Genomic DNA, 24,920 nt, shown 5'->3' with positions numbered 1-24,920 from the left:
TCTGTATTGGTGTAGAGGAGTTGAGGATACGTTTAGCACTAAGCAAATTGCAGCTGGGAGCAGTTTGGTCAGCTGTGATTAGCCGTAGAGAAACTGAAACATTGAAGGTGACTACAGCGGCGCCGCTAATGCCTGTGAATGTCACTGAAGCCGGGACACAAAGTTTTCCTCAAATTTCTGTCTCTGCCTCCGTAAAGTTAGTATTGAAAAACTTTCCCCATGAGATCTTTTAGGGATGTATTCTGCGGATGACACCCACACTGTCCCCACAAATAGACCTAATAGATATGTATTTTCAAGCCCAAGTAACAACTGCATTAATCTTTCTCTCTGCTTCAACAGGGGTGATTTACACTGCTGGTATCCTGGACTCTGAGACAAAAGACTCCTACTGGCTTACAGTCTATGCCACAGACAGAGGGGTTACACCCCTGTCAACGTCAATTGAAGTCTTCATCCAGGTACCCACATTCTGCTGCCAATATTTATATTGTACTCTGCATAAATTAGAGGATGTATACAGAGGAAATTACCTTTCTTTAGTTTTTTTCCAGAGAGAGAGATAAGCATACATTTGAATAGGTCCAAACAAGTACTTCACATTGGTGTTGTTTTTAGTAAAAAAAACAGTGGAACCATAATTGATTACAAAAAACAACAACTTTAATCTTTATATATTTAGAAACAGTTATGTGTTTAATGAAATTACAGGCAGGAAGGACATTTGTTCCAAATTAAAAAAACAGCTAATCAACACTGAATTACTCATTTACCCTTGTACACTAAGTCACACAGTTGGTCCAGCAGCTTCTCATCCATCACACTGATAACGCATAACTTTTTACAGTCTACAGAGGGGAAATGTTTTATATTTGAAACTATAGCTTGGCTGGACCAGCATATCCAGCCACCCAGTATTCAGTTTTATGTTCTATTGGCTTTTACTTTATATTGATTATATATACCATATTTTATACATCCAGCATTCCAGACATATAGCTCATCACACATCCTTCCACCCTAAAGTTATGCCTGTGACTGTATGAAAGGGTGCTGTTAACAAATTAGCTTCTTTGTTTGTATCTGTCATCGTTAAAGTCTGACAGCCTGCAAACACGTAACTGAAGGCTAATTCTTTTAAGCTTTTACTGCATATCATTGTGGGGTGTTGGCTCCAAAGTAGCAGTTTGAAGCTAAACAACAATTAGTGTTTCTCTCTAAAATGCTAATGGAGCTCAGTGCACTGGATAACTATAGCAATGCTCAGTCTGTGAGCAAGAGATACACACTGGGGGGAAGTCTCGGCTTCAGCTTCTATTTTATTTGGCATTAAGTAATCCACTGTCTAAACACTCAAATGCACACACATCACTGCTCCAACCTTGCTCACCCTTTGGGGAAGACTCCCCCCTCCCTGCATTTTCTGGCTTCGAGATATTCAGGTGTGTGGTGTGATCGGGCGCTTTACTCCGAGCCTGTTCATCACAGACAAAAACAGGGAGATTAATCAGGCCCAGGTGCTCCTTATTCACTGGCTGAACAATCTTGGCTCTCTGTACTTTGCAGCAAACACTCAATCAGGACTATGTTTTCCATAAATATTCTAGATCCATGCTGTAGTAAGGGAAATTCATTTGCTGTGCATTTGAACAGTGACATCCATGACATTTTCTGGTAATACATTTCCATTTTGTGATTGATAACGGATCAACCCAGACCAAGTCCATGCCGCATTTCATAAGTGGTTAAATAACAAAGTTACCGAATGCACAAATGCATGCTGATTTAGGAGGTTATGTTTTATCAACACATCCGTTGTCAATTCAGATCCAACTCAGATAACAAACACAGGTTTGAAACAAATTGCACAGCTTATATTTTCTCTTCTCTCTCTCTCTCTCTCTCTCTCTCTCTCTCTCTCTATCTCTCTCTCTCTCTCTCTTTCTCTCTCTCTCTCTCTCTCTCAGGTAGAAGATGTGAATGACAATGCTCCTCTCACCTCGGATCCTATCTACCATCCAGTCATTATGGAGAACTCTCCAAAGGATGTGTCAGTCATCCGTATCCAGGCACAGGACCCTGACCTCACTGCCGTCCCCAGTCGTCTGAGTTATCGCATCACAGCTGGCAACCCGCAGAATTTCTTCTCCATCAACCCCAAAACAGGTGAGACGAACGGACAGACACCTAATTGTGTAGGTCTTGGTAACATAATTGACAGTATAATGTGCGAGACTAAAGGCATAATTAGTAATGTAGCCTTATAAAAGGATATAATTGCACCAGTCTTTTTTGTTTATGTGTTTACATGTCTCTGAAATTATAAGATGTTCTTTCATCATGCATCTCCTACTCCACATTCATCCAATAAAAGGCTTTAGGTCCCACACAACAAATTAAAAAGACTTTTGTACCCACACAGGCAAACATCTAGGACACTGATGAGCCGCCCGCCCAGGCAATCTTTACGACATTCTTAACTGAATATAGGAGTGAAAGCTCTTTGCAATATACACGAGGAAATGTAATTAGTCATATATTAAGCCAGCTGTGGGTGAATATCCTCATGAAGGAGTTTACATTAGTCAAAGCAATTTTATTTCCCATTACTTTTGTTCTCTGAAGGAGGAACCAATAGTATTATTTCAATGAATTATGTGTATATATTAACATAAATAAAAACAGGCTTTTCTCAGAAAGTCAAAAAGGGAAAACCAAAGTTGGTAATAGGTTTCAGGAGTATAATCTTGGATTTGGATTTAGATTTTCATTCAAAAACAAACTGCCAACCACCATATGGGTTCACCATAAGCCCTTTATCATGGGATCAACACTCTTAAACAGTCTGAGCTTGTGAAATGATGCTCAGACAGCCTGTGGCTGTATGTTACCTCTTTTGAGCCTGTGGGAAAATACTGCATGAGAAATTAAAGTCTGAGAGTGTGAAAGAAACATTTGTGCAGAAAGCTACATTTTGCACCATGTTCCTGTTCCTGTTCCTGTACTGACCAATTTAACTTTAATGTGGTAAAACATGCCTTCTGATTTAGGTAATAGTCAGTAGGTATAGTTCTATTTTGTCTCGTTGGATTGGGCTGTATAAATGGGACCAGCAATTGTATGTGTATTTTTAAGTATTTCACCAATTTAGCATTGCCCTGCTATAACATTGTCGGACTCAACATCAACAGTTTAAAAGGTTTTTCACATATACAGTCGTATTCCCCAAGAGCAGACCTAAAAGTAAGCAGTTACATTTTTAGACATTGGGTGGACTGTTTGTGCAACCATATTGTTGAGACTTTTTATACATTCTCCAAATATTTCTAGAACCACAAACCTTTCCACATATGTGAATGTTATGTGTTCGTAAAATCTCTGATTCCTCAAGAAAACTTGAATGAGAAACGTCCAAAAGAGATGCAGACTTTTAGAATGACCATGTTGATGAAAATGCTAGAGCGTAAATTGTGGTTACAGTTGGAGATGATGAGTAGAGAGCGGACATATGTTTTTTTTTTTGTTTTTTTTTACCAATTATAGTTTTATAGATGAACTGATACCAGTATTAATCTGTGGGTATGGAGTGATGGCCAGTTGACTAGAGTACGGGCTGCAGTGATGAGGGTTGAAATGAGCACAGGGAACGGAGTGGATGACGGTATGGTAGATGACATCTAGTTTATGCAGAAGATCATAGTCTAAAATGGGACGGACTGTTATTTTTACCAGGGTGTGCTTCGCAGACTGGGTCAAGGATTCTTTGTTACGGTACAGAAAAACAATCATTGATCTGAATTTGGAAAGCAGTGAGTTTATGTGCATGTTAAAGGTGAGCAAACTTTCTTGCCAGATACCCAAGTACTTACAAGAATCCACAAAATAGAGTTCTGGTCCATCCAGGGAGGAGATTTCGAAAGGGCAGGCAGTTTGTGGTGAGTGTCTACTTGTGAACTGAATATAATCCCACAACATTATGCCAGAACATCTTTTTAAAACTCGAATGTTGTAAACCCAGTAACAAAGACAGGCCCTGCATTGATCCGATACTTTTCAGTCTTTATGCGCTACAAAAAGATTAAAAAAAAATTGTTTGGATTTCAAATAATTATTATTTATTAACATATATCTGTATAGAATACAAATATTGTGGTTCAACGTGTTTCAGTTTTGGCTTCCAAGTTTGAAGTCTAGAGAGGTCCCAATGCATTCTCAGTTCGAGCTTTGCTTGAAGCTTCCATTAAAGAATTATTGAAGAGGTGACATGTTTTATTCAAATCTCGGGGAAACAAAAATTGTGAAGTCTTTGCTGTCTCTGACCTAGATTAAGTGTCTGTGTTTTTCAGTAAACAACAAAAGGCATATTTAAGCTGTTACAGGGACCTGTAGAGAAAGAAATGTCAACGTAATGATCATGATCAAAAACAATGGCCTATAACTTGTCAGTTATCAAACTAATGGTAGAAGGTGTGATGCTGCTCTTTGTAAATCAAAGTGAGTGTTTCCATTTATTTTCCTCTCATCCTCTTTGAATATGCTTTATGCATTCCAGCATCATGCATATATAACAGTGAACCAGGGTGAAAAGGCTAATATTGACCACAACAGAGACATACTGTTTCTCACACACTCATCATTATGTAACCTGTAGCCAACACACAGACACACTTACTCTTGACCCCTTTGAATATGTGAGAGTAGAATATGATCCATGTCATATATCTCTTAGCTGTGTGTATGAGTTAGTGTCCCTGTGCTGATCCATTTACTAGATTGTCAATAATACGGATGCAGAATCACACTGGTTTGTTCTTCAGCAGATAACACATACTGTTCACACACCCAACTGTTCTCTCTCTGTATGAATCGTGTGTGTGGCAAATTAATCTGATTTATTGGTTTCTGCAGTGTGCTAGAGATGGCAGCTCCATTGCAATGAGTGGATGAAGATGATGCACCATATGAAACTCGCATGCCAGTGTGTATCCACATGTGTTTGTGTCTCTGTGTGAACCCGAGACCCAACAGCTGTATAAAGATAATTTGTGTGTGTTGTGTTTTTTGTGCCACAGGGGAGAGTGTTTAGCCATCTGAGCCCTGCTGTCTATCTCTGTCAACGGCACACAGTATTTCGCTATCTGTTACTCATTACTTTCATACAAGGGATCTCATATTGATGACTCTCTTGTTCACACTGTGATAATTGAACTTTCACTGCAATTACGAGCATGAGATGTATCATCTTTCATGCAGAAGTTACACAATTGGTTTGTTTCCACCAGCTTATTGAAGCCCAATAAATAACCGTTGACATTCGGCAATTATTTTTTTCTGTTGTGTGGATAGAAAGGAACAAACATTAATTTGACTGCATAATTTTTACAATAATGTGCATGACAATTTCAGTTTATTAGTTTGGTAATTAGACATGCATGAGCGAAAGATTCATTCAATATGAATCACTCCTCATTGTTTATCCAGTCAAAAACTTTCCATGGACCACATTGATTTCATTGGATAAATAAATAAACAAAACCCAGCTGATTGATTTGCTTTCATGAAGTGGCTGTCAGCAAAACTATGACCTGAGCTGCTGCAAAACCTTTCAAGTTTCAAATTGTTTTTCAAAACTAGGTTCGTCATGGCTTAAAGTAATACATTTTTCAAGTTCACTCTGGAAGTGTCAAATTGATGGGTTTGAGGTACTGCAACAATTCCCAAAATGAATTTAAGTCAAACTTTGAATGAGTGTAAAGTGTGTAAATGTGCTGTGACAGCTTCCAGAGCTGTCGGTTCGTCTCTGGGTGTGTGAGTGAAGCCTCCCTCCTTTGGGGGTGAAAACAGAACAGATAAGTGTTGACACAGGGTGTTGGAAGACGCAGTGCTTCTTTCAAAAGCATGCATGCTTGCAGAGATGTGTCGTGGTTTAATTGTGACCATGGTGGTGGCTTGGTGACCTTTTTTACAATCCACTATTAGATTGCATTGGTTATGTTGTACCAGGATATTAACACATCAATGTTTTAGTCAAAATCCTTGATCAACAAGGAAAAACTAATTATTTATTGATGCTCCAGTTGGAAAATGTATGACAGCTATTCCCTTTTCATGGCGAATAGTAGGCTTTACATTGATGTTACTGACAGTATTTTCTCTGAACGGATCCTTATTTGCTTTAGTACTTTATAGGAAGGAGGAGTCTAACTAATTGAAACAGCTCATTGGACCATCACATACATTTTGGGTGTGTAAAGGTGTGGGTGGGTATTTTTTTTATTAATTTGTACTCACATTGCATTAAAATAGAGCATTGTCCAACTGCAGATGTGCTGCACGATGTAGATCATTGATTTTTTATCAGAGTTGTTACTCGCTCCGTATCCTGCTGAACGAGTCCCACCTCCCCCTCCAGTCTCACTCCTACAGCTTGTGACCGCTGCTCTAGATTTACTTCTAATTTGCTTAATTGAAGTTAGCCTGCATAGCAAGCTCAAGGTTACTCTGTGACTTGTGCAAGCACGAGAGTGTGTGAGTGTGAGCATCATGGCTTTAGTCTATCCATTGACTGAACAGATATTTCAGGCAACCAAAATAATCCCACGAATGCAACGCGTCATTACACTGAAACAAACACATTATCGCCATTCAAGTACATTCAGTGAATCGTTCCACATAAAATCCTCACCGAAATAATTTCTGAATATTCATGTGGTTATTTTTGTGTGTGTGTCTAGATGTCTTTATTTGCACATGCATTTAGATACTCTGTGCACATACTGTGAATGAAAATAGCAATGCTACAACAGACATACGTATTCTTTTTCTAAAACAGGAACAAAATAATAGTATTTCAGCTTGTATCAATGGTTTTATTTCTTCCGTGTATTCATATTTCTGTGTTGGGATAAGATAGATCCAGGTTGTGCCTAATTAATTATGTTTGGATGTTAAAAAACATTCAATTATTCTGGAAAACAAAAGTCAGTACAATATTGTAAAATTGTCATATAGTAGCGCTGAATCTGTTTATGGATCAATACCTTTATTTATGTGTGTGTGTGTGTGTACTGTTATTGTAACTGTACACTGACAGTGAGCTAGAAAATAAATGACACAATAAGAAAACACTGAAATAAAAAAGCAACTGAAGATGCCAAAGGCTGGTGTTGTCTGTGATATGCAATGCAGCCTGCTAGCGTTTGTCAAACCGTCTCACCATCATCGGAATAATGTGGTTCGATCAAAGCTATTATCAATAGCCTCGCTCCTTTCCCTCGGTCCTGGTGGCAGAATGAATGACCCTCAGCTATACAGTGTCATATGAACATGTGCCAAATGCTGTCGTCTCTACCAGGGCTGCAGGCTATAGTTTTTTACGAGTATGCGTGCACATTCACACACACATACACACACACCCACACACACACACACACACACACACACACACACACACAAACACACACACACACACACACACACACACACATACACTTGTTTTTAAGTAGACTACTTTCTAATTAGAGTATAGGGTTTGTAAACTCATGAAGAGATAGTGAGATGGTGAATGGTGATGGTGAATCTTTTATGAAACTTGTATCCACTCTAAATGATGAAAAGACGCCATCTGTAAACTCATATTTTATCTTTATCATCCATCTGTGTTAGCATAATCTACAGTTGCTCTTTTATGATTTTTAGGGCTGATCAAGACAACTGCGAGGAAACTGGACAGAGAACAACAGGCAGAGCACTTCTTAGAGGTACAGAATAACCTGAACAGTGTGCATTGGTTCATATTATTATTTATCTGGCCCTGCCACTTGCCACAGCCCACTATTAACAGAGACTGGGTGGAGGACAACCCTGGCAGGCCCTCAAGGCTCCATAAACTGTGATAAATGGCTCTAGTTATGGGCCCCAGGTTTGGGAATTTCTAAAAAATGTAATCATTCATCATTGGTTATCTTCTCTACTCAGGAAGGGAATAGGGAGGAGAGGAGTTGGTCTGCCCAACATTTGATAAGCGCAGACACTGGGCATACAGATAGCTCTGTGATTACCATTTCTGTTGCTTCTGCTGCTTTGCATGCAGATGAACCTGATAATCTGAGATATTCGACTTCAGAGACCAGAGGAAACTTCTACTTCCCCAGACTTCTCTTACAATTTAGTAAATACTGTTGAATCTATAAGAACTTTGCCCTTCTGCAAAATGGAATGAAATAACCCACAGCTGACCCACATTATTGCAGCTTTGTGTTTTGTTTCTGTATTGCCAATTGACTTGTCTAGACTCAATAGCTTTTGGGGCTGCTTTGTTCAGCTCCAGTATGTAATACAAACCCAGCGTATGAAAACTCACTACAAAATGAAAACAGTAAAAGATGTAGAAAGACGCTTCCATCTAACGGCTTACGGTTTACACAGAAACAAGTCTCTGTCCTCTCCTCTCCTCTCCTCTCCTGTCCTGATATTTTAATAGGCTTGCCAGTCTATGCTGCCTGTTTGTAATTAATAGTCTAGTGAGCAGTCAGGCTGGCAGCAATGGTCTGATCCAATTGATCCGTGATCAGACCTCTGCCTCCAGGGGATCAATAATACAAAGAGATTTCCCATGAGCTCAGCCACACAGAGGGAGCCAAGATTAAAAGTGTTAATAAATGTACACAAATCCTGCATATATGAAAAAAACATGTTAAAGAGACAATGATGCCTCTCTATGACTACCTACTATATTTTTTTGCTGTGTGTGGTCGTATACGTCCTCAGGTAACAGTTATAGACGGCCCAGTGACCATCCGCCAGTCTACTGTGTGGGTCATAGTTCACATTGAGGATGAAAACGACAACCCGCCAACCTTCCCGGAGGTCACCTACCGCATCAGCTTGACTGAACGAGACCGCAACAAACGTGGCGAACAGGTGTACCGTGTCTTTGCTTATGACCTTGACCTTGGAGCCAATGGCAACATCACCTACAGCATTGTTGATGGTAATGCAGATGAAAAGTTCAGTATTGACCCCCGGACTGCCATGGTGTCATCAAAGAAGATGGTGACAGCGGGAAGCTATGATATCCTCACTGTGAGTTTCATACAATATGTTTTGTTTTTTAGAATTGATCTTTATTTAAGTGCTCTTTGATCTAAACTAGGCCAACGACATATTTCAGCTAAAACCCAGCACTCATAGCAGACAATAAATCTATAATTTGGATTACAGATTGCCAATTGTCTAACTAGGGATAAAATCAGATACAATAATCCTCTCTTTCCGCTTCCTGACTGCTGCTGTTCTAGTTTCTGTTTATTGTCTTGCTACAACAACTAAATTCATAGTGGGGTTCCATTAGTTTATATTGCTCAGTTGTCATGCAGTTGCAAAGTTAGCAGAAGCAATCACAGTCACACTGTTCATTTTTCATTGGGCACAAGTCTAGGTATTTGAGCTTGTTGTGTTTTTGGTATTATACATGGCCAGTAAACTCAAACGTGCCAAGGTAGGTGGAGCGGTGTGTTTATTCACATCAGGTGACACAGAGCGTTTATGATACTCTGGCATAAAAATGCCTCAAGCACAAATTACAGTTTTTGTAGCTTTATTTGTGTCCCCAATTATTCATACTAACAATGTTTTCTTTGAGCTCCATCCCCTTTTATGTGCTGCAGACCACAGCTTTTTCTTTTGCATCTGGCTCACTGATCAGTCGTGCATGCCCATGTGACCTTTGAGCTTGAGTTTTATGTGTGTCATGAGAGTGGCATAGACAACACACACACACCAATCTAATCTCTTTCAACTGTGTTTCTTTATTTTTGGGATAACTCTGTTCTCGAATCAAATACTAGTTGAACTAATGTATTTATGTATTTGGCTCACAGGCTCTGGTCCTAAATGAGCACCACTTATAACAGCATATTTTACAATTACCTCTCCTATAGGTTTTTACAAAGAGGTAGTTGATATATTGTGGTTAATGCTTTCCCCATCTAATGTGAGAAAGGCAGAGCGAGCTTATTGGATGTCAGGCAAGGACAGCCATCCCATTAAACTGTAATTGCTGGAATCAATTTTGAGGTTCGGGAAAATATTATTTATGGATGGGAGGTTTTTGCAGAGGTGTAGGTGTAAGTAAATGTAGTTGCTGTCACTGAAGATGAGCATAGTATAGTTTTGACAATCTGTGGCCACAATTCGAATACAATCTCGATGTTTGCTTGCCCTGAATACATACATACTAACATAACACCACATCCAGTGTAGTGGGACATCTTTCTTACTGTAAATCAACTTTCATTCAAGACATTTTTATTTTTCCAATCTGGTTCATCATTGTTTCAGAGTTTTGCTTCAATGTCATGAATTATTGGCCCCTGCATGTGTCAGCTGAATGTGTGATTTCTCAGTATTGTTCCCCTTTCTTAGATAAAAGCGGAGGACAGCGGTAATCCTCCATTATGGTCTACTGTCAAACTCCATGTAGAGTGGATTCGCAAACCGGTCCCCTCGGCTGTACCCCTACTATTCACCCAGAGGCTCTACAATTTCTCTATTCCGGAGACAGCTGCTGTAGCTCAGCCGGTGGGAGTAATTGCTGTGAGCCAGTCAAGTGCACCTGTCTGGTTCAATATCATCGGTGAGAAAATGAATGTGTGATACTAAACTAATAGACCAAAGCATAATCCATAATTTTCTTGTTCTTTCATGTTCATTCAAATGCATTTTTGCAGGATTTCTAGACACACTATCAAAAATGAACTAAATGATTATTTTCATGTATTATATTAAAATGTATTTAAATGTATATATAAAAAAGGGGCATTTGGGTTTTATCAGATTTTTGACCACTTGTGACTGAGTGCAAGAGATAGTCAGTTAACCTCGAATTGAGGCATCCAGGGATGAATAAAGTAGTTTGAACTAAATTGATATACGTGTCATCTGCATGGTGGAGTATCATGATACTGCTTTTGAGAGATGCTTTTTGGGTCAAACCTGACATGGATGAGCCAGAACCAACACACTGGAGGCGATGCATTTCACACCATGCAGTGTAAACATTTGCAAAAGTTGCAATTCTTGATTCAAACTGCAGGCTTCCTTACAGACCTCCAGAACAGCTTTACTGTAGTTCGGACATATTTCAGCTAAAATATATATCTTGCTGCTGGAGAGGTACTGCTCACAATTCAAATTAGCTTGTTTATGACACGTTCAGTAGTTAATTAATTGTACAAAGGCAAAAGTGAATTGTATTTATAAAACTATATAAAATATAAAATAAAAAGATGGCTCAATATATTTTGTATAGGCTTTAAAATCTGTACACATACGACGCCCTCTGTCCCGGGACCTCACATCGGTTCAGGAAAATGCAATGAAAATGTGGCGTTTGGTTCCTGTTCCACTCTTACTGTCTATATCAGTGGAGTGATTGTGCACTAAAAGCATTGAAAGTATGATGATCATCTTTTCTCTCAAACTTCCACAACCGGACTTGAATATCATCCCTGATTGAATCACATTATCCCAGGTTGACTTTGCAGAGTGCTGTATATACTTTAGATGATGCAAACCTTTGATCACAAGAATATCCTTGACTCCCTAAATATTCATAATCTCTTTTTTCTGTCCTTTTCCCTTTCTCTTTTACCGTGAAGGCGGACGGCTTTCCAGAGAAACGTTCTACATTCCTCAGAATGCATGTGGAAGAAACTGCTCACTTGACACAGGTCTGGTCAAAGCTAATTTTGCCACAAGCCTTCCTCAAATGCCTTTGATTTGCCTTTGAATTCAGAACATTCAGGAAATGTACCAGGACCTTGTTTAAACAAAAGACAGGTTGATCTGGGTTTGAAAAACACTTGACACAAACAGCACTAGTTTGTTGTCTTTGCCCAGTCAGGACAGGTTCATACCATTAATTAAGCTATTATGCTGCTACGTTGGAAAGTGAATGGGGAGGGGTTGTGACACAGTCGGCCTGTAACTGTAGTGTTTATTGTCCTCAGGGAGAATGGAAATCTCTTTGAAATAATACTAGAGTATGTTATGATGTTAAAGCCCTTAAACAAAACTTATGTTTTAATATGAGTCTGCCTGATGCAGTTACAGACAAACCAAACACATGTTGTTACAGTCAGGAAGTCTGGTACTCTCACAGATGTGTTTGCAATAGTTCTTTTACTTCTCTGAGGGGCTCAGCATTGTGAGGGTTGTTGTTCATGTGTGCCATAGCATTTACAGTACATGGGTTATTGTGCAGGTGGAATATGACACAAACAATAAACCAAAAATTGCTTACTAATCTGCTCACAGCAATTAAGGCTGTTATCTTAAAATCAGATGAAAACAAGGTGAGTAATTAGAAGAATGGGTAGCACTTTATAATAAGTACACACTATTTAGCATTAGTAAAGCATGAACAAACACTGAATTCATCATTTATAAAGCATTATTCCAACATGAGCACTCATTAGTAACGCATTATTATGCAATTCATAAACACAGTTTTACATGTTTCATTCTTGATTAATAAGCTTGGGTTTCATGATTAATTCAGGTAGTTACTACTTGTTAGTTAAGTATTAGTTAAATATGTTCTGTGATCTCTGCTAGCTAAATAGTGTTGCAATTTGTTTACTCCTACTACATATTTTGTTCTGCATACATATACTGTATACAACCACAACCAATATTGTTTTGCTGTTTGTAAAAGATGTATACAAGACCCCTTAGAGGCACCTCTTACATACAGGAAAGAAACTGTATACTTCTCTTTATTTAGAGACTACAGACTGGGATTTCTGTTCTTCTTAATGCTATGAGTAATTCATAGTGTAATATTGACCAACCTCACACCCTGAAAAAAAGCCAATCCCTCTGGTTTGCTGCGACTCAACACGCATCAGTGCTTGTGTGAAAAATGTCCAATCAGTATTCATATGCTGAGGAGAGCTCAAGCTCCCAGATATCTCGGGAGAGAAGCTGGAATGAGACGAAGGATGGTACTGAATACCTAACACATATCAATCCTCTTCCTCACTATAATCAAACATTAAGCCTCTAAACTGTACACTCACTGCCGGTGGAAACGACCCGGCTGCAGGTTTTTGATCCCCGAGATGGGTTGTGTTTTGGAGTGATAAGACAGATGTTTGTGTGGCTGTTAACAGCTCTCTGACTGCCAAGTGGGTTCGGCGCTACATTGCATCGCATTTCAGTTCATTTTATTTCACGGACCCTCCAGCTCCAGACGCAGGCACCTGGCCAAAACAATTACACAGTAATAACTTAGAGCACCTGAGTTTAACACGCAACGTGAATACTGATTGACTGAAACTCTGTGTCTGTGTGTGTATGCGATTCCAGGGAGCTTTGACATGCAGTTTGACCTTCAAGTGGGGGTGGGAACTCTAGTTGTGGCCAAGCCCCTGGATGCAGAAGTGCAATCTGTGTACAACATGACTGTCCAGGTGACCGATGGGACCAACTTTGCTACAGCACAGGTACGCACAATTGTGATTTGTAATGCATTGGCACTGCTTCTTACACACTCCAGAACCACAGCAAATTAAATTATTGTTACCCCTTCCTGGGGGAGCTTTTTTTCTCTCAGCTTCCGTCTTTCCTACGCTTGCGCTCCCTTTTTTTCTCAAATTATCTCTGGCTGACTATGAAATTAGCTTTTTTTTGCTCTCTGTTTGACATTTCCTGTGCTCTTGCTATCTTGGCTGGCCTACCAGGTCTGCCTTGTAAGGGAAATCCTTGATATCAGTGGATTAATGGGATTAGCCTGTGCAATTAAAGGTCAAGTGTTTGTATGCGTAAAAAATGCAGCACAATTACTTCCCATTGAGAAAATAACTTTATCCAGCTCCATTTTTTTTTTTACGTAAATACTGCCTGTTTCTCCACCTTGCAAATACAAAATTCAAGGGGTGACACTACCAGGGTTTGCATCTAATGTACTGAGCCCACTTTGACACTACCTATCTCAATGACTCTCCCTCTGTCACTTTGTCACTCAGGTGTTTATCCGAATACTGGACAGCAACGACAACCCTCCGGTCTTCTCACAGCCAGCCTATGATGTCAGTGTCTCAGAGGATGCACCGGTTGACATGGAGCTACTGCGAGTTAGAGCGTCAGACATGGACGAGCGTGCCCGTTTGAGCTTCTCCATCTATGGCAGTGTAGACCCAGTCAGTATGAGACTGTTCAGGGTCAACCCGGGTACGGGGGTTGTCTACACTGCAGACAGTTTGGACTATGAGGCCAGAACCCAGCACATCCTCACTATTATGGTGAGGAAGACATATATGCTTCTGTGTGTGACTCGGCTGTTGCTTCTGCATATGTGAATTTTCTCTTGGCAACTGTGACTGCCTGACTTCATTTTGGCAGATTTTTTAAAATTTATGCTCACTTACAACGCTATCCATATTCATCTCTCATTTCACTCCAGGTCAAGGATCAGGAGTTTCCATTTAACCGTGACCTGGCTCGTATCCTGGTGGCGGTGGAGGACTCCAATGATAACATCCCCTACTTCACCAGCACCGTATATGATGCTGTAGCCTATGAGTCATCTCCCATAGGCACTGCTGTACTACAAGTGACAGCCTTAGACAATGACAATGGGATTAACGGGCAACTCACTTATACTATGGAAGCAGGTGTGGATTGAATTTTTAAGGCTTTGTCAGAGGAAAACCAATTGGGATTGAAATTCGTTTTTTCGTATTTACTAGTAATGTCTTCTGTAACCTTTCCACTACTTTTAGGGAACACTGGTGGTGTGTTTGGAATTGATAATGCCACAGGCCTTATCTTCATTGCCAGGGATCTGGACATCACCTCTGTGGGCTTTTACACCCTCACTGTGCGTGTCACAGACAGTGGATTTCCTCCATTAATGGCCACCGCTTCAGCCCGCATCTCCTTGATACTCTCCGACTTTTCCCAACCCAAATTCTCTCAGCATGAGTATCAGGCTGAGGTAAAGAGAGAGATGGCTAACTTAAAAGATGGGTGCATGGGGGGGCATTTATAGAGTTATATGGAATAAAGAAATGCTGGAAGGGATGGATGGTAAATCTCTAGACAGATATACAGTAGGTAATTATCATTGCTGACATTGTGCACATAACTCGCCAAAATGCCTAAAATGTTATAACCGATGTTTTTGCATTTACAGATAATGGAGAACAGCACTATTGGAACACATGTGACCACTGTTAGCGCCCTCAGTCGCTCAGCACTCATATACGATATCAGCAGGGGCAACGAAGAGCACTGCTTCTTCATCAACCATCATACTGGTGTAATCAGCACACGTAGACTTCTTGATTTTGAGGTTTGCTAATGCTTGTGTTTCAGCTAGAAAGTGTATAAATGCATACCGTTTACCAAAGTTCAGTGTTGACAGAAGGATTGTCACAGGAGTGGAATTTTAAGATAGTACTTTTACTCTCTGCACAATTTTATTTTGGCAGCAAACAACATCCTACTTTCTGGTGGTGCATGCCCTGAGCATGGCTGGAGTGGAGGCCAGCACCACTGTCATCGTCCAGGTGGGGGATGTCAATGATTGCCCACCAATCTTCCAACAAATCAGGTATCAGTGGTAGTCAAAGCGCTTTCGCACTGACATTCTCCTCTGCTGTTTGCTGAGCCGTCTTGAGGCCCGCCATGTTATTTTCTGGAGTGATTTAAGTATAGCTTTTACAGCAGTATCCTCTTTTTTATCTGAACAGGTATGTGGGCGCAATCAGTGAGGCTGCTCCAGTCAACAGTGTGGTCGTGGGAGAGGATGGAAACCCTCTGGTCATCCAGGCGACCGACAGAGACCGCAATCACAACGCCTTGTTAGTGTTCCAGATCGTAGACGAGACCGCTCGAATGTTTTTTAGCGTGGACTCTGGGACTGGATCAATAAGGTATGTGAAACCAGGCCAACTGCAACACTCGAGGATGTCCGATTCACCTGCTTACAAACTAATATATATCCCATACTTTCTGATCTTCTTCTTATTTGAATGTTTCTTACATTTTAGAACAATTACCAGTCTGGACTATGAGACCTTCTCAGATTTCCTCTTCCGGGTTCATGTTAGAGACAGTGGTCAGCCTCCGCAGAGTGCCGACAGCCCAGCAGAGGTTGTTATAAAGGTAAGTGACTGGCATATGAATCAGCTTTCACTGCTTTATGAACCATTATTGACTCACTTTGATTCTTGTATTTCATTTGTGGACATTATTTTCACTCTGGATACGACATCATAGGTGATCAACATTAATGACTCACCTCCAAAGATGTCACAGGATACTTACGAGACAGTACTCCTCCTGCCAACCTACGTGGGTGTCGAGGTCCTTACAGTTGAGGCATTTGACCCCGATATGACCTCTGACCTCACCCTAAACCCTGACAAGTCCATAACCTCTACGCTAGCTTACTCTCTCGTGGACAGCAATGTGGAGTACTTCTCTGTGGAGCGCTACACTGGAGTTGTGACTGTCATCAATCAAAACCTCAGCAAAGACCGTTACCGCTTTACCGTGAAGGTAAGTGATTGTGTTCAGTGGACATGACACATACATATAATGTTAATGTGTCTTGTCAAGCTTTCATAAACATCATGCAGTTGGCTTCGATTGGCTTACAATAATGTTTTCAGCACAGGGTCAGATGCAGAATTGTGCACACAAAGCTCATAGCTTTTCAGTATCTTGATGTACTGTCGAGTAGTTGGCACAGTGTTTTCTGCTCAGACAGAGAAGTACTCTCCAGGTATCCATGCCTCAGGTTTTTGTGATGTTTGCTGTGAAAGGAAAGGGCAATGCATGCAAAGTCTTATTGAATACACATGAAAACCCCTGCAATACATCCTCTGCATTAGACTATTGTAAGTAAACTGTGAAATAAATGCAAATAATGCTTTCCCACTCAGTACTGAGAGCCCAACAAAGCACTCTTACCCTTCTGTATTTGTTTGTTTTAAAAGGTATGGGACGGACGTTTCTCCAGCATGGCAACGGTCACAGTGCTTGTCCGAGAAGCTATAGACAGCGGCCTTCTCTTCACCTTCCCGGTCTATTCCGCATCCATCCGAGAAAACATACCCAATGTCACTTTAGTGACTGTTGTCAACACAGTCGGCCACCGCCTCAATGAACCATTGAAGTACACTCTGCTGAACCCAAGTGGGCGCTTCACCATCCGGCCGACCTGTGGGGTGGTGCTCACCACTGGTGTGCCTTTTGACCGGGAGGATAAGGAGAGTTACGAGTTGGTGGTGGAGGTCAGCAGAGAAGATGAGATACTGAGGGTGGCGAGAGTGACTGTGCAAGTTCAGGTTGGTGTCTCTTTTTTTTATTTTCTTCACACTGACCCCCTTTGAATTTTTTACGAAAATAATCGTTCTTTGTCTAGGTGGAGGATGTGAACGACAACGCTCCAGAGTTTGTGAACCTCCCCTACTACGCTGCAGTGCAGGTGGAAGCAGAGCCAGGATCAGCTATTTTCAGGGTATCGGCCATTGATCAGGACTACGGTCTGAATGGAGAAGTGACATATACCCTCAAGGACCAGCATAGAAACTTTCTGGTAATTTGACACTTTCCTGCTATTCCTGCTGTCTTCTAACGCTTAAATGGTGGGCTATCCATTTGTACATTCTTATGTTCTTCGTGTTACAAACATGTATTTATACATTTCATGCAGGTGAACCCTTTGACAGGAGAGCTGACCTTAAAGAGGGCCTTTGAGGCAGACTTATCCAACGCTGAGTACAAGGTGGTCCTTGTGGCCACTGATCGTGGCTTCCCCCCTCTGTCCAGTGAGGTGGAGCTGCCTGTTACCGTAGTAAATAAAGCCATGCCAGTGTTTGACAAGCCCTTCTATGGTGTCACTGTCAGAGAGGATGTGGCCGTCTCCACTTCTGTCCTGTGCATCAATGCCACCAGTCCTGAAGGCCAGAGTGTCATCTTTACCATCACAGATGGAGACCCTTCCCTCCAATTTGACATCGGCTTTGACACAGGAATCATCAGTGTGATTTACATGTTAGACTATGAGACCACGCAGTACTACAGGTTAACGGTAAAGGCTACAGATACTCTGTCTGGAGCAAGGTCTGAGGTTGATGTGGACATTGTCGTGCTGGATGTGAATGATAACCCACCACTGTTTCAGAACACCTCCTACTCCGCTGTGCTCGCTGAGAACTCCATGATCGGAACGGCCGTGTTACAAGTGAGTGTGTGTGTGTGTGTGTGTGTGCGTCTTGTGTTCATTGAGTGAGTCCATGGTGTACTCTTACTCAATAATTGTTTACACTTAGAACTCACTTCAGCAGTCTTGCAGCAGCACATGAATATTAGATGCCAAATCATTTACTTATGAAAAGACAGAAATTTCCCACTGGAAGCTCTTAACCGTTAGCGAATAATCGACCAGTGCTGTTGTTGCACTGATGAACATATTTAAACAGGATGATTCTAAGACACCAAATTATTGAATTTATTGGTTTTCGGAAGCAATTTTGTACACATTTGAGGTCATCAAAATATATTTATGGCCCATATTGTTGAAATTTAGCAACAATCACGAAGGCAATCTAAGAATATTGGATGAAATTAATGTGTATTATTCCTTAAAATACATGTGTGGTATTGCAATATTGGTCATCACGCAGTAGCACTGATGGACTGATTGTACTAAATTAGCTTTTTGTTGTTACTCTCCCTGTAGGTGTTTGCCCAGGACCAAGATTCAGAGAAGAATTCCCTGGTCAGTTACCAGATCCTATCTGACATCTACAACAGCACCAACTACTTCCACATTGACAGTAACAGCGGATTGGTATTCACGGCACGCCTACTCGACTATGAGCTCATCCAACGCTACAACTTCATTGTCAGAGCAACGGACAGTGGAGACCCTGCCCTCAGTAGTGATGTTAGTGTCACTGTGACTGTCTTGGACACAAACGACAACCCACCTAATTTCAGCCAAGTGCTGTACGAGGCCTTTGTCAGCGAGCTGGCTCCCCGAGGACACTTTGTGACTTGTGTTCAGGCATCGGATGCTGACACCTGTGATGCTCATAGGCTGAGGTAAAAGAAGCTTTATAAAGCTGTCGGTGTTTTCGCTGTAAATTGATGACTAAACCTTTCAGTCCACTATGTTTAGAAAAGCTTATTTCCTTATAGGCAATCTTGTTTTTGTGTTTTACATCTTCTATTTGTCTTTTTCTCAAGCACAAGCAACACAAGTGGATATTTTTAGCAGCCTCTGAGGGAAATATTATAATACAACATGAACACCATTGCACTCTTCTTTGATTTGCTTTCAGATACAGTATTCTCTCTGGAAATGAGAAAATGACTTTTATGATGGAGCCAGATACAGGGGTGCTCAGTCTGTCTAATAAGAGGAGACAAGGCATGAAACTCTCGTATCAACTCAATGTGTCTGTGTCAGATGGAGTCTTCACCAACACTGCTCAGGTGAGACAACTTACAATTTAGTTCTATCAACAGATTTGCTTCTTTTTTTTTTTTTTTAAACCTTTGCAATGTTTATACGCAGCAAGCCAAATAACCTTTTATAGCAACCCATCACTTCAGATTTATCACAAACACTCCCAGCTGTCCAGTACGGCTGTTTACCACTGAGCAGCTCTGCAGTCGTAGGTTAATGTGTGTTCATGTCATATTAAATTTACTGTGAGAATGAGCTGCCAACTGGAAAAAACGTTCACATCTGTCTCGTAGTGGTAATTACAAGTGGGCTCTGGTGTCCCATATCTCGGGTAGTCTATCATATGTCGTAGCAATAACATGACACCCCATTCTTTTGCTGACGTGATGTGAACACGGCGTACTTTTGAGTGTTTACAGCTGTATCAATCACCATTTGGTCTCAAGCCTGTCTGATGCTCTTGTTTTGCTGTGCCACGTTGATGTGATTATGTTTGACAAATCAGCCATTGATGATTTTTGTGATGGCTTCAACAAAATGTCAGCAGACATGAGGATGTTGACACGATTTGGATTATAATGATGATGGTGATCCCCAGGTGATTGTACGTGTCCTGGGAGCCAACCTGTACAGCCCAGTGTTCAGCCAGAGGTTCTACCTGGCTGAAGTCCAGGAAAATGCCCCTCAAGGGTCAAAGGTCATTCAGGTAAGTTATCCATCTTACTACTCACTCAGTATTGTTTCCATCAGGATGTTTAATAGGAAACTCCCTCCATGGATGATGTTGTATAACCTTGCAATGACCATTCTGACATTATTTTCTGAATCTCTGTATGGACTTCTAGGTTCGTGCAACAGATGAGGACTCCGGGCTGTTTGGCCAGATCACCTACTCCTTCATCAATGACCTGGGAAAAACTCAGTTCAGCATTGATGCAGATGGAGTCATATCTACCGTTCAGAAATTAGACAGAGAAAATCCTCTTTACAAGGACATGGTGCTGACCGTTATGGCCCTGGATGGTGGAGGTATTATTTTTTGACACTGACCAGACTGTAAAACTGATTCCTGATTTCCTGATAAAAGCAATCTTCACATCAGCCAATATAATATAATACACAAATACACACAAATCCTACCTCTAAATCTGGCAGGCCAAAGCTAACATTAATACACAAGTGGTCGCTGTTCTTTCACTGTAGGTGTCGCCTGTAAGATAATAGCTTTTCTATAATACAATTCCACACTGAGCATTTATGAATATTTAAGCATATTCACATTCCAGATGCATTACATTTTAACATCCAGAATTACAGTGAATGAAAGAGTGTAAAATGGGGCAAATTAGGTCTGTATTAAAACAACATACATTTCAAGAAAGCTTACGCAGACATTTATGTTTATTGCTATTTTTCCAGGCCGTGCATCGTTTTGCACAGTTCGAGTGGTTCTGGCTGATGAGAATGACAATGCCCCTCGGTTCAGAGCTGTTGAGTACCGTATGAGCATCAAAGCAAATGTTGCCAAAGGCTCCCTGGTCACACAGATCCAAGCCTCTGATATTGATGCTGGGTCGAATGGGAGGATCACCTACTCCCTTTACAGCGAGGCACGCCTTTCACTGGTTGATGTTCTGGAGGTCAGTATGTTTTGCTCTTTAACTTTATACTTTATGTTTCTGTATTTTATAAAAAACATAATTGTGCTAGATAGCTGTTTGCTTACTTTTAATTGAGCTGCACACATTTTCTCAGTTCACTCTAGGAAAAAAGTGTAACCAGATCCAAACTTCAATAAATGTATTTAATGAGAGTAAACCATATTAAAACTCATAATTTATGCTATAACCCTGATTTTCAATTAAGAGATGTTCTCTGACACACAGCCATCTGTTACTGCAATTATATATTTTTACTCATCAAATCAAAATCATGTTACATTAAGATTGAAGTCTCGGTCAGTGTTGGCTGTTCCAAAGGGAAACATAATTACAAGCCATGAGTAAATAAACAACGATGACTGTAAATTAAACAGAAAACTGTAGTCTAAAAGGCTAATATAATATGAATTAATATAAAGAAAGTAGAAGTACCATATAAATATGAATAGATACCAAGTGCAAGCTTAAATAACATAGGACAAATTAAAGAGAGACAAAAGACAAAATCTATTGCTAACCAGTTCAGAAAATGAGAGGGCAAAACAGTAGGAGTCTGTTGGCTCCAACACAGTTGACTTCAGGCTGAGATACAAAGAAAGCTCAATTATTGTCTCAAAAGTTGATTTAAATGACATTGTGTTTTTCTGGTGAACAGGTGGAGCCAGACAGCGGTTGGATGATGACTAAGAGCACTGTGGACCACCTCCAGGGGACTGTGCTGTCCTTCTTTGTCAAAGCCACAGACTGCGGTTCTCCTGCTAAACACTCCCTGGTGTCTGCCTTCATCCATGTCGTCCCACCAGATGCTTTTGTTCCCTCATTCAGTCAGCCTCAGTACTCCTTCACTATCCCCGAAGACACAGCAGTAGGAACAGCTCTGGGGTCTGTGTACATGGCCCCTGGACAGACGGGGTTCTTCACTGTAGTCGGAGGAGAGACGCTCGACAGCAACAAGGGAGGGACCTTCCTGGTGGAGAGGGAAACAGGTCTGATCCGTCTGATCAAGCCACTAGACTATGAACTCATCAGCATCTTCCGCTTTAAGATTGCGGCAACAACAAGACGAGACCTGATCGAGTCTGTCTCCACTGTAGACCTGGAGGTTAAGGTTGGTGATACAGTTAAACATAGAGTCCGTTTTTTTCGTTTAACTTTAAATTAATTTGATCTTTATCACACTAACACAATCACAAGTGATTGTGTTAGTGACCACACACGGTCCATACATAAATATGATCACAGATGTTTTAACACTGATAAGGGCAACGCACGTTTCCAAAACATGAGCGCAAGTACAATTTCAAAGAAACGTGCACTTAAAACAAAGAGTTGCATTTCGTCAAAGCTTTGTTGCAGTTAATTCAAAATGTGTAATACAATTTAAAAATGTAATAAATGTAATTTAATGCAATTTAAATGCCATATTCATTTAAAAAAGAGTGGATTTTAATTTAGACTTTGTTGGACTGATTCAGTGAAGATGTGTCATTTTGCAGGTCCTAGATGTGAATGACAACAAGCCAGTATTTGAGACTAACACCTACGTAGCCACAGTGATGGAGGGGATGCCGGTAGGGACAAGAGTGGTCCAAGTGCGTGCGCTTGATCCAGACTGGGGCTCTAATGGTCAGGTGTGTGACAGCTAGGTTCAGCTGAGTATTGTCTTTTGGGGTTTTGCTTTGCAATTTCTTGTAGGCACTTTCAAAAAGATGTATCTTTTCTTAACATTGCAGGTAACATACAGCCTTGGATCTCTGCTCACCTACAACTTGGACTTCACAAAAGACACTCGCTCCGTCAGCGGCCTCATCACTACGGGTTCTGTCTTTGCTATTGACAGTAAAACAGGCTGGATCACCACAGTGAGTCAGATGGACCACGAGGCCTGCTCCAGCTACAGCTTTGAAGCAGTAGCCTCTGATCTTGGGGAGTTTCAGTCGCTGTCCTCCACCACTGTGGTAACCATCACTGTGTCAGATGTTAATGACAACCCGCCGCAGTTTGAGAGGGAGCTGTACCGGGGAGCAGTAAAGGAGAGCGATCCTCTCGGTGGGGTGGTAGCTCTTCTAAAAACCACAGATCGAGATGGCACAGATCAAAACCGTCTCGTCAACTTTTACATAACTGGTGAGGAAATGAAGTAGAATACCGACATAATATAATTCAACCCATTCTGCTGCAGTAATTATACCTCATGCAGTGAGATGAGGGGGTGTTGCATATAAATTATACTCTGGCCTAATGGGGTTGCTATTATTAAAGGTCAACTATTTTAATTAATTTCAACTCAAATGTCAAGCACAACTAAACATTTAGTTTTAATGTTTCCTTTTGATTTTAATATTTAAAAGGTATGCATGATACAACAACAATGTTAAGGTAGGCAGAGAAACCTTGTATATTCACAGTATTGTTTATTTGATATATTGTTCAATAGAGCCAACCAGCACTTGGAACTTATGCTTTAAATCATTCTTGCAAAGTATGTTAAGTTTGTAAATTAGATGGATTTCCAAAATAAGAAGTGCTCCTTCACAAACTCACTCACGAGGTCACTCCTTTTTTATGGAAGTAATAAAAAAAATTGCGAGGACTCTCCACCAAAACTGTCACCTTGAAACTGAGCGTGATGTTTATCATTCACATAACACTGTCTTATAACTAAGGATGATATATTTTGGCCTTGTGTTCTGGCATTTCAAAATACTGATTGGCCTAATGGAAGTGTTCAAATAAAAGGTCAATCTTTTTTTTACTTTCAAAGGCCATTGCTACTACACCACCAGCCTGGTTTACGCAATGATGACAGATGTTTGTTAATTCTGCGAAAGGGTACCTGCATCATTTGTGTGTGTGCGTGCGTGTGTGTGTGTTTGTGTGTGTGTGTGCGTGCGTGTGTGGAAGGGTGGGGAACTGACGCTTATTCTTCCCGTGAATGAATGAGACTTCTAGTTTGTTCAGTTGTTTACAATGCATCTTCAACTCTGTCTTTGCCGTCATGTGTCAGCGTTATAATCCTTCATCTATTTAATCTCCAGGGGGAAACCCGCGGGGCGTGTTTGGCCTGGCTCTTGTGCAGGGAGAGTGGAAGGTTTACGTGAGTGGTCTGCTGGACCGTGAGCAGCAGGACTGGTATCTGCTCAACATCACAGCCAGCGATGGCCTATATGTTGCTCGCACTGCAGTGGAAGTTACCGTCATCGATGCCAACGACAATAGTCCCATCTGCAACCAGGTCAGGGATACAGACAAATTGAGATGGGCAAAAAAAGAAGAAGTGCAAAGCAAACAAATATGGAGCAGACTGGAATATAGGACGATGAACTATTATTTCTCCTGTTTATGGTTCATGATAGACTAATTGCATTTATCCGCTGTTTGTGTCCAGGCTAACCACATTCAAATGACATTTTTGTCTAAAAATAGAAAAAATATCCCTTTTGATTAAATGACATGATAAAACAGTCAATGTGTAGTAAATGTCAAGGGTACGTAAATTACATTATTTTTGTGATTTATCATATCATGCAAAAGCTGAGGGCAACAAACAGTAACTGCACATTTTTAAATACTGTTATAATGTTTACACTTGCATAATACATATTTGTATGTATGATTTTGTAAAACAGACACAATCTGGAGCTGTAGCAAAAGATTTGTTGTAAAAATATTGATTCTCTTTTCTACGAATACCAAAGTCCAAAATCAACATGGATTGATTCAAACTAAGTATCCTTCAACTATATATCAGGCACTGTACTGTAATTCTG

At 40.7% G+C, this 24,920-nt stretch overlaps 1 protein-coding gene across 1 annotated transcript in view; it reads left to right on the top strand.

Annotated features, from left to right (window-relative positions):
- The window catches only part of fat3b (FAT atypical cadherin 3b), a gene marked incomplete at both ends in the record, with an annotated part of 60,758 nt that overhangs the window by 8,986 nt on the left and 26,852 nt on the right, over nt 1–24,920 (top strand). Inside the window, 27 exons of the mRNA XM_079238068.1 lie at nt 343–461; nt 1,968–2,166; nt 7,699–7,760; nt 8,770–9,084; nt 10,426–10,636; nt 11,661–11,732; nt 13,372–13,508; nt 14,031–14,306; nt 14,468–14,678; nt 14,787–15,001; nt 15,200–15,358; nt 15,498–15,619; nt 15,759–15,941; nt 16,059–16,173; nt 16,288–16,569; nt 17,010–17,360; nt 17,438–17,611; nt 17,729–18,259; nt 18,758–19,122; nt 19,362–19,515; nt 20,088–20,195; nt 20,335–20,518; nt 20,909–21,129; nt 21,806–22,258; nt 22,647–22,781; nt 22,884–23,277; nt 24,189–24,385. Of these exons, the coding sequence (XP_079094194.1) occupies nt 343–461; nt 1,968–2,166; nt 7,699–7,760; nt 8,770–9,084; nt 10,426–10,636; nt 11,661–11,732; nt 13,372–13,508; nt 14,031–14,306; nt 14,468–14,678; nt 14,787–15,001; nt 15,200–15,358; nt 15,498–15,619; nt 15,759–15,941; nt 16,059–16,173; nt 16,288–16,569; nt 17,010–17,360; nt 17,438–17,611; nt 17,729–18,259; nt 18,758–19,122; nt 19,362–19,515; nt 20,088–20,195; nt 20,335–20,518; nt 20,909–21,129; nt 21,806–22,258; nt 22,647–22,781; nt 22,884–23,277; nt 24,189–24,385 (5,945 nt within the window). The remainder of the gene's footprint in view (nt 1–342; nt 462–1,967; nt 2,167–7,698; nt 7,761–8,769; nt 9,085–10,425; nt 10,637–11,660; nt 11,733–13,371; nt 13,509–14,030; nt 14,307–14,467; nt 14,679–14,786; nt 15,002–15,199; nt 15,359–15,497; nt 15,620–15,758; nt 15,942–16,058; nt 16,174–16,287; nt 16,570–17,009; nt 17,361–17,437; nt 17,612–17,728; nt 18,260–18,757; nt 19,123–19,361; nt 19,516–20,087; nt 20,196–20,334; nt 20,519–20,908; nt 21,130–21,805; nt 22,259–22,646; nt 22,782–22,883; nt 23,278–24,188; nt 24,386–24,920) is intronic.

The sequence above is a fragment of the Taurulus bubalis genome, assembly GCF_910589615.1.
Source record: "Taurulus bubalis genome assembly, chromosome: 2".
NCBI classification, from domain to species: domain Eukaryota; kingdom Metazoa; phylum Chordata; class Actinopteri; order Perciformes; family Cottidae; genus Taurulus; species Taurulus bubalis.
Note: the sequence above shows the minus strand (reverse complement) of the source record. Positions and strands in the feature narration are given on the sequence as shown.